Here is a 13941-nt window from a genome sequence, read left to right as displayed (position 1 = left end):
GAGATACACAATGAAGTTGTTAGGATGGAGGCCTGGGGGGCAGGGATGGGGATATTGACACAGCCCCCAGGGACAGTGGTGCGGGTGAGTGCCAGCCCTCACCCCCTAGCTCTCTAAAACCAACCCAACAGCAAGGCCAGGGGCCCCAGGCACTCTCCATTTGCCCTCTGCATGCCCTGATGGTGGGGAAGCCACACAGACCCGCCCATCATGGTGTGCCCATCTCTAGTTGGTCCCAGGCTGGCCATGCCCAGAGAGGACAGGCAGGCTGACCCAGTTGCGGGCCCCACAGGCAACAGGAAGGCCCTGGCAGGAGGAGGCCAGCAGGTGGGCTGGATGCTGCCCTGACCATATGGGACTAACACATATGAGTGTGTCTGGGGCCTCGGGGCCTGTGCTCCATTCCACACACCCCTCCTTAGGGCCAGGAGAGCAGAGCACATGTGGGAGGGCAGAAATCATGAACATGGATGTGAATGTCGCTGCTCTAGCTGAGATGGGTCCGCCAGGCTTGTCCAGTCTGAGATGGGTGAGTCACTGGCTTATCCCTGAGATAAGAGAGGGGCCCAGGCATGAGATACAGCCCAAGTGATAAGACTGGCATCCCAGGACCCCACACCATAGCATCCCCATATCCCCAGAGGGATCAGCTCCAGCAGGGCCTCCCTTGTAATCCATTCTCCAGCCTACAGCCAGAGGGGTGTGGGGAAATGCAGATCCAAGGCTGTCACCACTGCCCCATGCTTCAGCTGCTCCCAGTGCTCTGGGGATTTGCTTAGAGCCCAGGTGGACGCTCGTGGTGCCTTGCTGACCCTGCCTCACCCCATCCCCTCCACCCTTGTCCCTCATCCAGTCCTTCCAGGCAGATCAGGCTTCACTTCAGAAGCTTTGCACATGCTGTTCCCTTGGGCTGGCATGCCCTTCCCTGCTTTTCACTGCATCCAGCTGGACTTTTTTTAATTATGTTCAACAGAAAATTCACAATCAGGTCTTCTGCCTGCCACTCAGCTCTGCCTGCCCTTTTCTTTCAGGAGACAGGTGCTGCTTTGTGAGCTGCCATAGGCTTTCTGCCTCCCACTTAGCCGCGAACCTCCAACTCACAGCTCAGACTCTCTCATCCCTCTGCAGGGCAGTGCAACTCAGCAGTCCAATTCCTCTGTCTTTGTAGTCATCATTCCCTCAAATTTTTCCAATGCCTGCATCAGCATTCCCAGCCACAGCATTCCCTCTACCAGCATTCCCTGTGAGTGTTCCCAGGCCACCACTGGTGCCATCCTTAGCAATTGTGCTGCCACCTTGTGCTGGGGAATATCTGTGCCCCAACCACCAATGAGCTCCAGTAAAAACCCTGGATACCAAAGGCTCAAATAAATTTACTTGGTTGTTTATCCTTTTTGTGTATTATCATACATCATGTCTGGGAGGAGGTCAGACCATCTGAGACAACCAGAAACTCCATGTTTGGACCCTTCCCGGACTTTGCCCTCTGTGTCTCTCCCCTTGGCTGGCTTGGATCTGTATACTTTCACTAGTATAGCACTTTCCTGAGTGCTATACTTTTCTCTGAGTCATTCTAGTGAATGATTGTACCTTTAGGGTGGTTACAGGGACCTCTGACTATGTCACCAATTGGTCCGAAGGGAGGGTGATCCTGAAAACCCCACTCTCGGCTGGTGCCTGAAGTGAGGGCAGCCTGATGGGGACTCCTTCCTTAAACTATCATTTGCTGAACTCCTTACAGTTGGTGTCAGAGTTGGGACTTTCTAGACCAACCCTGACTCACTGGAACATGTGGTTTGGGAAGAGTAAAAGGGTAAGAGCTGAGGAAACTTTCATTCCTGGTGGTGGGTGTACTGCAATCCATTGTCTTTTTCTTTTTTTTCAAATACACTTGCAGGTAGAATCAATACAATCAATTTTTTGTAAGGTAAAAGTTACCAATGGAATTTAGAAATGATGGATCCAACTCCTAAGCAGTTGGCTCACTAGGGTATAAGGAAATGCAAAGAAACAACGAAAAGGGAAAATGTGAAATCCCTTGGTTATTGTTATCTGCAGTGGTTAAAAGGTAAGTAAGGGTGAGTGTAGGAGGGGACCCTGGTGCTGAGTCAAGGTTCTGGTCACCCTGGACCACAGCCTGTAGCCTGAGGCCCTACCCAAGGAATGTGTGGGGTAGATTCTGATGCTGGGCCAGGGTGTAGCTAGTGGCCTCAGAGCCTCCTCCAAAGAGGGGAAAGGTGTGCCGAGACAACAGATAGTAAAGGTTTTCATAAGACCATGGACAAAACAAAGGGGTAGGACCGAGGAGAGAGTCAAGGGACTCATCCCAGCAGGGTGGAAGCTTTTAAAAAGGTGTTAAGAAATAAGATGAATAAAGTGGATATTGATGGGGACAAAACAATGGTCTCAATGCAGCACTCACAGAAGCTGGATGGACCCTGCCGGCTGCCCAGTGTGAAAAGGCCCTAAAAAATCTGCTTTATTCATTCTAGTTTGGAGGATTTTTAAAACCTGGGAGGCCTAAAATGACAGTGAGAATTCTGATCTCGAGTTGCCTGAGGCAGTGGTCTCACCATCTAACCAGGAGAAGGCCTGAGTCCCTTGGCCCACCCGCTAGCTGGGGACCCAAAGCCGTACACACATGGTGGGTAAAATGGCCGGGGGAGGAGAACAGACTCCGTCTGTGGGAGCCTCTGCTCTGTGATTCCAAACCCTGTCGGTGAAGCCCAAACGGAGGCTCTCGTTCAATGGGGCGGATTTAGAAATGTGATGGTTGATGGAATTAAGGTGGATACTTAGGTGAAAACTGGAATGTTGGAACAAACTCTCTGTGAAGTGGCTGCACCTGCTTTATCGGAGCATATGCTGGGGATAGAGATGGTCTGGCTGGGTAATGCTTCTCCCACCGATTGCTGTAAAATAGAAGGCAGGTAAACGTGCCTTTCTGGCAATAGTGATTGAAGACCAGCATCTGGTCAGCTGATTCAAACTTTGGAGGGTACACACTCCACGTCCAGGAATATTGCAACTCCTTTCCATAAAACTACCCCCAAAAGCCCTGGAGTCCTTACACAGACGGGGCTTTATGGAAAAAGCCTGTTAGTGCTACCCAGGTGTGACCACTGGGATTTGGGACTAGAAAATTTTCATTTGAGAGACAATGATTGGATTTTGACTGAGGCCACCCTTATGATTGAAGGCTATAAAATAATCTAAAAATCTGAAATACACATAATGTTCTGGATGATGTCAAAGAAACACCCTAATGGGGAGGGCAACACCCAGAATTTCCTTTTTTTTTTTTTTTGAGCCAAGGTCTAGCTCTGTCACCCAGGCTGGAGTACAGTGGTGCCATCTCAGCTCACTGCAACCTCCGCCTCTTGGACTCAGGCCATCCTCCCACTTCAGCCTCCTGAGTACCTGGGACTACAGGCGTGCATCACCATACCTGGCTAATTTTTGGATTTTTTGTAGAAATGGGTTTCTGCCATGTTGCCTGGGCTGGTTGCAAACTCCTGAGCTCAGGCAATCCACCTGACTTGGTTACAGGTGTGAACCACCACGCCCGGCCCCAGAGTTTCTTAATAAAATCGAAATGGTTTGTGCAGGAATGTGCTGCCTGGGAATGCAAAGAGGTACTTGGTATAGTCACGAGCAGACAGGCTTTCCCCTAGGGCCAACTTTAGAACCACCCGAGGGGCTGCCAGATCCTACCGTCACTTGGCTGATGCTCTGTGAGAGCTCTTGACTGGCCAGTGTGTATAGATGGTGGTTCCAAGGTATGCGGACAGCACGGTTTGGAAGGCCAGCCCTCCAATGGAAGAAGGTGAAAATGAATCAGCTCAGTGGGAGGGACTGCGTGCTGTTTAGTCGTGTGTTTGTATTTTTACTGATTCATGGGTGACCCTGTCAGACCCTATGGTCAGGCAGGAGGGCAGCGGAAACCTGGCCTATTAAAGGGATACCCATGTGCAGCACGGCCCTGCCAAATCACCCAGGGAATCTGAGGGGTGCATTAAAGTGGGACATGTTGATGCCCATCAAAGGAACCCCCTTCCAGGATCAAGAAGTGATTGGGTTGGCAAGTAGGTGTCCTGGTGTGCTCACTTGGGGTGGCCCGCTGTCCACGAAATGAGTGGACACTGGGGCTGCAGATGAACCTAGACACATTCCTCTTGCACCCCCAAGGCACAGTTCATAAGAGCTGTTCTGTCTGCCAACAGACGGAGAGACAGAGACTGCTGATGGCTGTGCGGCAGAGTCCCACGAGGGAAGGCCCTGCATGGAGCTGGCAAAACAAACCAAACATAGAAGCCCCGGGAGGCCACCAAAGGGCCCTGACAGGGAAAGGCGAGACACTGACTCTCGCCTGGGCTTTGCCTCCCTGGCGGCAGACGCTCGAGGTACTATAAAAGCGTGGCGATGGGAGACAGTGCACGCATTTGCATTGCCCACTCACACTTCTCCGGACCAACGGACACACTTTACAGCCCTGAATGTCCCAAAAGGGGCAGAGCACTCTCATCCTTGGCGTAAGGCTGGATAGAGAACCGGAACATGTAATGGATACTGGTTGTCTAAAACAGAGGTGGTGGGGCAGGAAAGAGTGACTTGCATGCCATCACAAGTGTGTGTCCACCCCAAACATGAGAGGGGGCCAGGAGAGGGTCCCCACTAGATAGAGTCCTACACCTTTTCTTTTCTGTTTTTGTTTTGTTTTGTTGTTTTGAGTCTCACTCTGTCACCCAGGCTGGAGTGCAGTCACACGATCTCAGTGCACTGCAACCTCCACCTCCTGGGTTCAAATGATTCTCCTGCCTCAGCCTCCCAAATAGCTGGGATTACAGACATGCATCACCACACCTGGCTAAATTTTTTTTTGTATTTTTAGTAGAGATGGGGTTTCACCATATTGGCCAGGCTGGTCTCGAACTCCTGACCTCAAGTGATCCACCTGCCTTGGCCTCCCAAATTGTTGGGATTACAGGCACGAGCCACTGTGCCTGGCCTCCTATGCCTTTTCTAAGAGAACTGGGGAAGGGAGGTTGCTGGTAAGACTGCTTTTTTTTTTTCTTCTGCACATCACCTTGCCTTCCTCCTTTCCTATCTGCTGCAGTGGCCCCAGGACCAGGGCTGCAGCTGCAAGTGCTGAGGTAGCAGACTCCTAGGCAGGAGGGTGCACCTCTAGCTCTAAAGCTTCATGCCAGAGCTCCTGAGGGCTGATGGAGCAGATGGTGCCTTCACCCCATCGGAAAAATCAGGGCTGCTAGTGAGGGCAGGCATATTGCCTGGTGGTGGACACAGCCCACTAGTTCTACGCCTGTGAAGCCCCATCCTATACCAACCGGAGTGGACTGTCAGGGAGGCACTTGCTAGGCTGGCGTTGCTTCTGACAATCCGGCCCAACAGCATGGCCGAACCTCATGGCCCTTCCAAAGGTGGAAATACCTGGATACAAATGGAGAAAAGGAGGAACCAGAGCTGAGGGTAAAGGAACCAATACGTGGGTTATGCAGTGAGGGAAATCCATTTTTTTTTTTTTTTTTGAGACGGAGTTTCGCTCTTGTTGCCCAGGCTGGAGTGCAATGGCACAATCTCAGCTCACCACAACCTCTGCCTCCCTGGTTCAAGCAATTCTCCTGCCTCAGCCTCCTGAGTAGCTGGAATTATAGGCATGCGCCACCACGCCCAGCTAATTTTGTATTTTTAGTAGAGACAGGGTTTCTCCATGTTGGTCAGGCTGGTCTTGAACTCTCAACCTCAGGTGATCCGCCCGCCTCGGCCTCCCAAAGTGCTGGGATTACAGGCGTGAGCCACCGCGCCCGGCCGGGAAATCCAATTTTACATGAATCCTACATTACAGTACTACCTTAAGAGGGGCGTGGAGGGCATCGTCTCAGCTCAACTACACTAAATGCCTGAAAGGGTGACACCAAGGCCGCCTCTGCTTTTGGAACTTGACAAGGTCGAACGGCAGCCTGCAAACCTGAGTGGCCTCACCCTCGGGGACATCTGCTGGTCTGATGTGGTGATGGACTAGATAAACTGCTCTGACTGAGTGGGACTCTGGTCTTCCTTTTTAGGTGACATCCACCAGACTGCAAAATGGTCCTACCTGGCACTGTTGGTAAGGTTATAACGTTGATGGTGATGGCAAATGTATTGAAACCCTGAGTTCCAGCCTCCTCAGGATGTAGCAACGATGGAGAACGACATCTGTGGAAGAGCAGGTGGAGCCAACCCTGGGCTAACGCCGGCACGCGGTGGTTCTTTACGTGCATCATAGGCACAGGCAGCCCTGCAGCAAGGGAGGAAGCAGGCAATGCTAAAGGAGCTGCCCAGACAAACGTGACTATGCCACTGCAAGAACGCTGGGGCTGGGGCTGGGGCCGGGGGTGGCCTGCAGAGTGAGCTATCAGCCCCCAGAACGTCCTGGCTGGCACTGGAGTACCAGCATTTCCAGGGGCTTTTCTGCCTCAGTTCTGAGCTCTGCAAGGGACTGGAGACTTAGGGCCAGCCACACTGATAGCCAGGTGATCAAGCTCCCAGACACACCTGAACCCCAAAAGTGCCCTGTTCAGCTCTGTGTGCTGCATCCTGAGGACACGGGAGCTCTGTGACTGGGCTCTCCTGGACTCTGCTCTAGAATTCATCAATGACTTTAACCTGCTTCCTTTCACCATAAACTCTCTGAGTCACGCAGGTGAATTAATGAGCCTGAGGGTGGATGTAAGGACCCCCAAATCTGTAGCCCATTGCTCAGACGTGAGGGTGGTCCTGGGGATGCCTGAGCTTGTTTCTGGTGTGCAGGTCTTGGTCTGCAGTGACAGTAGTCTCGTAGGGGCTATTCCCTGAAGCTGCAGTTTGCCAAACGTGCCGGCATGGAATTCTAGAATCACCTTAGAAACTCTAAGGTCCGAAGAGAAGTTGTTCTCCAAGAGCCTCCGTATGGATGCGCTGGGTGCCAAGTTCATTTTATTGGCTCGATGGCCTGTGCAGGAAGAACAGCTGGAGCCCCCGTTCACAGAGGAGACCAGTGAGGGGAGGCGAAGTCACTTGCCTGAGGTCCCAGAAGGAGTAACCGGGGCTGGGTAGAAGTAGGAATGGCTGCTGCCAGCCAGGGGTGTCCCTAACCTGCCTGTCCTCTTGAATGGAGCCTGTCGCCTACTGGTTCCCGCTGGTGGGGACTGTGCACCACGAAGGTGCTGGATCTAGTTTTTCTGAAAGTCAGCAAAATAGAAGGAACAGAGACAGCCTGGCCAGGGACAGGGAAGACCTGGCTTCTGCTGCACCCTTGGGGATGGGGGCCGGCGAGGAGCAGGGAGAGAGGGCCCCCACCGCAGGCTTCCGGCAAGCGGCTCCCAAACACCTGTTCTTTAGAAGCCTGAACCAGTCGCCACCTCTTAACACTGGGAGAGCTTGTGTTGAGGAATGAGAACATCTGGCCATCCCGGGCCACGCGCCCAGAAGGCGGCCTTGCTGGAGCCAAGTGTAGCCGCCCCCTTCACACAGGGCGTGTGCTCCCCAGTGCGCCCCAACAGGCCTGCTTCCCTCCACCCACAGTGAGAAACACTTTCTACCAAAAGCCAGAGCTAGCGTGCCCACGCATAGGTGCACATGCCACATGCACTGTGGTTTGGTGAAGCACTCACATCTCATCTGCTCTATTCTACATCATTTTAAAAGTGCTGGCTGTCGCCCCCTATATTTAACTCTAGACCCAGGGAGCCTGAGCAGGGTCCTCAGAGCTGGGTCCTGACACCTGCTCTGATGCTCGCTGTGGGCTGGGGGCACATCCCTTCCGCTCTCAGGACCTCAGTTTCCCAGGTTCCTTCAGGCTCCTGCCCAGGTCTACTGCCTGACCTGACAGCTCAGCAACAGGGGCCAGGACAAGTTCTGGACGACATCCAAGTGACAGGCCATCAGTGGAGGTCTTCATTTGGGGAAGGCAGAGGAGGGAGGAGGGAGGATGGAGGAGGAAGGAGGAGGGAAAGCTGAAGTGGTAAAAGCAGAATAAAGGGCCCGGTCAGTGACTGCTCACACTGGGGTGCCCTCACCCCAAAGTGAACTTCAGGTTTGGGGCTCGTTATTTGAGAAGGACATCAAGGTCTTCATCAATGAACTGACATGCTGGCCAGGCCATAGAGCCCTGTGACATCTGGACAACGTTGTCAAACTCTAAACACTTTACAAAAGTAAAGGGACTAAGAGGCGTTTTCCTCTGTTACTTTATAACCCTTTCATACTAGTTGAACTTTTTTTTTATAATGTATATGTACTACTTTATAATTAAACAAAAAACTTTAAAATGATTTTTTAAAAAAGAAAAGAATCACAGTGGAACATGAAATGGAATGTCAACTTTGGGGACGGGTCATCCAGAGGAGTCCGAGAGCCCCAACGTGGTCACGTGTCTCTGGTCCTCAGGTCATCACCCAGCCTCAGCCACAGGGCACCCGCCACGGCCGTGGCCCACCCTGCAAGCTTCCACTTGGTGCCTGCGTGGGAACGCACCACCTGCCATGGAACTTCCTCCTGTGGGGCAGAGGAGGGGTCCAGAAGCCCACAGGAGTCAAGTCAGCAAAATTAAGTTAATTTACAAAGTTATAGTAAAAACCACAATAGTGACCCAGTCCCTCCCACGCAGTATGAGCCCTGGGCTGCGCCGCACCCGCAGGTGGCCCGTGCTGGCACCTCACAGGGCAAAGGTGGTGAAGAAGATGTGCATCTTGGCCAGAAAGGTGGTGACGGAGCCCTGCCGCCAGAGCTTCATTTCCACATCCAGGGCAAAGTCCCGGGGCTCCAGCACGGCCCGCTGCAGGTAGACCACGCCCGTGTAGGCGTTGAGCCTGCGCGTGCCAAAGTAGCCCTCCTCGTTGCCCTTGATGATGTTCAGGGCGATGGTGTCCCCCGTGAAGGCTGGCGCGGGGCCAATGCGGAAGATATGCGCAGGCACCAGGAGGCCTGTCTGGAAGTTGAGCTGGTAGTGCGTGATGCGCGCCGGCGAGTTCTGGCACTCCAGGAAGTCGTGGCACGTGGTGCGCTCGCACTTCCTGCAGGAAGGATGGGCCGGGTCACCCACGGCTCGCCCACCACCCCCCCAACCCCAGACGGGGACACAGATGGCACAGCTCAGCGGCAGGATCAAGGGCCAGCTCTCTCCCTAATGGCTTGGAAGCCTCAGGTAAGTCCCCTTACGTCCCCTGAGTCTCAGTTTCCTTGCCGGCGAGATGAGGTTAATAAAAGCTTCACAGGCTCACTGGAATGGGTGAGTTTAGCATGGCACTGGCCAGGCTCGTTAACAGCTCTTACCTGTCCCCATGCTCCTTTCTTCCTCCCTCCTGCCATCCTCCCATTCTTCCTTTCTCCTTCCTTTTCCCTCTCCCCTTCCCTTCCTCCTCCCTTCTCCCTTCTTCCCAGTGCACCCAGTGTCCCTCCCAAGTGCAGGGCTGTGTGGCTGGTGGCAGAGTAGCGGTCTGTCAGTTCTGAGGTTAAGTGCAGTTAAGGGGCTGTCGCTCGCACTCCTGATACCCTGAGCTGGGGAGTGTCATGTCACAAGCAGCCTTGTGGAGGGGCTCATGTGATGCGGAGCTGAGGCCTCCTGCCCAGAGCCACATGAGCGGTGGCAGGACCCCGCAGCCCGGACAGGCAGCCCCTGAGACCCTGAGCCAGACCACCTAGCTATACCACTCCCAGGCTCCTAGCCCTCAGACACTGCATGACAAAGAGTATCTGTTGTATTACGGTGCTAAATGTTGGTTGGGATAACTGGTCACACAGCAGTAACTACTATGTGTGTGTATGAGGAAGAGGGCTGGTGTCTTCTGTGTGTCTTTTCCCCTTCTTTCTCTCAACCCTGAACTCTCTACAAGGTACTTATATTTGTTTTGGTCACCTAGCCCGCAGACCCAGCAGTCAGGGGCTGGGAAGAGAGGGAGGTGGTCAAGGTAGGTGCCCATCTCTCAGCCTCTCCCCTGGATAGCACAGGACCAGGACAGGCTCCCTGGGACTGGGACTGGGGTGGGGACACTCACGTTTTGGAGACTTGGACATAGTTGGGAGGACACTCGAAGCGCAGGCAGCGGAAGCTACCCTGGATGTTGTGGCAGGTCTCAGCCTCGGAACAGTTGTGGGTACCCAGTGCACACTCATCCAGGTCTGGGGGAGAAGAGGGGCAATGGCAGGGTCCCCACAGCTGGGGAGCCCGGCCTGAAACTTCCCAGCCTGCATGAAAGGCCTGGGCCCCACGGCAGCCAGACCTGTGAGAACAGCCCGCGTGCCTCCCTGCACACACATGCCCCATGTCACCTGCTCGGCACCCCGCAGCAGGGGGCCTGGCTCTAAAGTGTCAATCACCTCATGTCATGCCCTCCCAAGGCTTCTTGCGCTCCAGAATAAAGCCCAACTCCCTCCCTTGGATGTCGAGCCACACAGTGCAAGGCTCTCTGGCCTCTCTAAGCCCCTGCTCTTCCACAGAGGCCACAGTCCTGCTGGACAACCTTGGGCTGCCCCAATAGCCTGACCCTTATCCTACCCCAGGGCCTTTGCTGCTACCAGAACGCTATCCCCGGCTTTTCCTACTGCTGGCACCTTCTCATCTTTTAACTTTCAGATCTTGAGTCACCCCCTCCGGGATGGCCTCCCTGACCACTCTACAGTGGTCCTCCTGCCCCATCACCCTCCATCCCACCCCATTTTATCATCCTCCTATGGCTCATCACGCTCTGCAACACACCGAGGCTGTTTTGTATGGCTGCATGTTTTGTATGTTTCTACTGTCCCCCCCCAACCTGGGCTCCAGGAGGGCAGGGGTGTTTGTCTTTCTCATTCCCATGGTGTCCCCAGTGCCCAGTGGAGTGCCTGCATGGAGCAGCGCTCAATACTTCTTGCTGGACAGAAGTCCAAGACCCATCACTTGCAAGTCCCGACTCTGAGACGCAGAGCTATGAGTGAATGTCCCCCATGAGCAACAGATGTGCTCACGCTTCCTGTACATTCAGAAGCAAACATACATGTGCAATTCCAACAGGCATCTAGGTTCAGCACACACGTGAGCACACACACACCCACACAGGTGCACAGAAACAAACACACAGAAGGCCCATTTGGGACAAAGAAACATACACATATAAACGTCAACAGACATATGAATAGATACTGTTCACAAAAGCTCAGAGAAGCAGGGGTGGGGTAGGGGTGTGTGTGTGTGTGTGTGTGTGTGTGTGTGTGTGTGTGTAACCCACAGGCACCCTGGAGGACAAAAGGTCTTAGAAATGGGTTCTTGAGGAACTTTGAGGATGAGCTGCTCAGCCCAGAGAGAGCCGCCTCAGGAGGACTCCGGGAAGTCCCGTGGGGTAGGGGCAGGGGGTCTTCCAGGGACAACCACAGAGGGCTTCAGTTTTTGTTTTCCAGTCCTCCATATTGACACCATTTAGGAATTTCTCCTCACACAGTCCTCACACCAGCTCTGTGCAGTGAGGGTCACTGGCTTCCTCAGACAGAGGAGGGTGTGGAGGCTCAGAGAGGGGCAAAGCCTTGCTCAAGGTCACACAGCAGCGAGCAGGACAGCAAGCCAGGCATGCCTGATGCCAAAATCTGGGATCCAATCATGATGCCAAGCTGACTCCTAACAATAACAACAACATAACAGTAATAATACCAACAGTCAGCCTGCCTCCAGAGTTTACCGCCTGACATCCCTGTGATGCCTGAGGGACTCTGCACCCACGCCAACCCCACGGGGCAGGTGCAGGTGTCCACAAATGTGCCCAGGGTCACACAGATGCCAGGGCAAGGCCAGGACTCAATACCCCTGGCCCGCCTCAGACTCTGGGCTCTTGGCCACCAGGCTCTCTTGTAGGGGGTCAGCTTACATCTGTTTACCTCTCCGGGCCTCACTTCCCTCCCTCCGTAAATGGGCCCCAGGGTGGCGCGGAGGTGAGTGGGAGAAAACATGGCAAGAGGCCAGGCAGGGTACAGCCCAACTGGGTGGTCCCGGGCTGCTGATTATTCACTAGTGGACTCCACATGGAGAGGGCCTCCTCCTGCTCCTCGGCCTATGCCCCAGGTGGCCCGCTCCAGTGACCCTGGAGCTTATGTGGGTGGGGCAGGAAGGACGTGGGAGCTTTTTGCTTTGGCTCTGGGCTGCTGCTGATGGAGATGCCCAGAAGGGAAGGGCTGAGAAGGGTGAGCGGCTGCAGCCTGGCCTCACCAAGCTCGCGGGAGGCGGTCAGTCGCAGGTCTTCCCTAACGCCCCAGGGCCTCGCTCATCGGTGCCACCAGGCCCCTGGAGAGCGCGGGCTAACGTGGGAGCTGGACTAGGCCCCGTATCTAGGGCTGCCATCGCAGCCTCATCAGAGACAGCCAGGGTCAGCCACAATGCAGATGTGCAAAAGTGGGTGACAGAGCAAAAAGGACGAAACAGGGGAGTCCTACAAAATGCAGCCCCGGAAGAGAGGCTTCCAAGGGCTTCTGAAGGACCTGAGGCCCAGAAGCCCACAACAGCTCAGGGGCAAGACCGAGAGTGCTGCTCAAAGCTGGCCTGCCCCATCGAGTGGCATGCAGAGATGGGCTCTTACTCCACAGAAGCGAGGGGGACTCAGGGTGACTTTCCGCAGTGGGGTGTGTGTGTGTGTGTTTATATCTGCTTAGGGAAAGACTGGAGGGAAATGAATGCAAACATGAGCGTGGTTCCCTCTCAGCTCAGTCATGGGGTCAAATGTCCAATGAGCATCTACTATGTGCTGGGCATTGCTCTAGATGCTGGTGAGCCAGACAGACAGGGCCCTACCTTCATGGAGTGTGCATACCAGGGGAGAGGGCTGAGTCTAAATTCCTTCAGATTTTCCTGTCCTTTTTTTTTTAACTATTGGAGAGAGGCTAAAGGCTAACGGAGACATCATCCAACACATTCTTTCCCCCAAGCCAGCCTCCCGGCACCCTGTTTGAGCCAAGAGACCTCAGGGTTTGGCCCAAGCCAGAACAGGAGAAGAAGACAGCCCCTTAGCTCTGAAGGTCAGGAGCTGCAGAAGTGGCTACATGGAGTGACCTGTGAAATGGATGAGGCCAGGGAGCCGGCAGCCCCCACTGTGCCCTCGCCCACCATGTGAGTCAGAAGGCTCTTCCAGAAGGAAGGTCTGGAGAGGAAGCGAGGGCGGCAGATGTGCAGGTGTGGGGCTCTACCTTGCCCCAACCTCCTGGTGGGGCTGGTGGCACACTGGGGGCCTGCAGAGGGGACCTGGCCTCGCCAGTTCTTCAACACAGAGCAAGTCGTTGGGGCAGAGGGGCAGCCACCCCAAGAAGAGGATGCAGAGACGGGGTGGCAGGCAAGCCCGGGCAGGAGAGAAGCGCTGGGGTCAGGTGCACCCACGATGGGCGTATGCCAGGTCCCGGGAAGCCCTCTTTAGTGGCCAGCCAGGCACATGTGGGCATCCAGGTGTCCCGAGCACCCCCAAGGTGCTTGGTGTGGGTCAGAAAATAAACAGCCAGGGACAGTCTGTCCTCAATGTAGACAGGTTTGCATCCTGAAACTCCTCCAAAAGCAAATGTCACTGCAGTGGCTGACAGGGCTTCCTTGAAGTGGCCACACTTGTGTTCTGCCACCAGGAGGAAAAGGGCCTTGGTGTCACATGTGAAATCACAATCCAGAAAGATAAAGTCGTATTTCCTGCCGAGCTGAGCACATGGTGAACAGAATCCTTACCTTTTACGGAGTCCATACTGACTTTTTTTAATTAAAAAGAAGAGCGCTTTGCAGCCAGCAAGACCTAAGCCAGCTTCTGTGGGCCCAGCAGGCCTCCCAGTCAGTGATTTATAGGGTCTTCTCACAGTCTTCTAACTTATGACTCTGATATGTTTGCATCCACCCACACAAAGCACCCCTTGTGCATTGGGACTAGGTACACACATAAGGGCTGGAACCTAGGGGCACACTGCACTCTG

At 54.2% G+C, this 13941-nt stretch overlaps 1 protein-coding gene across 2 annotated transcripts in view; it reads right to left on the bottom strand.

The window, feature by feature from the left end:
• Nucleotides 1–8214: 8214 nt before the first annotated feature.
• The window catches only part of FBLN2 (fibulin 2), a 91668-nt gene continuing 85941 nt past the window's right edge, over nucleotides 8215–13941 (bottom strand). For both annotated transcript variants that reach the window (XM_032149780.2, XM_032149781.2), the window contains 2 exons: nucleotides 10035–10158; nucleotides 8215–9053 (listed from right to left, as the gene is read on the bottom strand). In XM_032149780.2, coding sequence (XP_032005671.1) covers nucleotides 8696–9053; nucleotides 10035–10158 — 482 coding nt within the window. In that variant the 3' untranslated portion in view covers nucleotides 8215–8695. The remainder of the gene's footprint in view (nucleotides 9054–10034; nucleotides 10159–13941) is intronic.

Source organism: Hylobates moloch, unplaced genomic scaffold, assembly GCF_009828535.3.
Source record: "Hylobates moloch isolate HMO894 unplaced genomic scaffold, HMol_V3 SCAFFOLD_4, whole genome shotgun sequence".
NCBI lineage: Eukaryota > Metazoa > Chordata > Mammalia > Primates > Hylobatidae > Hylobates > Hylobates moloch.
Note: the sequence above shows the minus strand (reverse complement) of the source record. Positions and strands in the feature narration are given on the sequence as shown.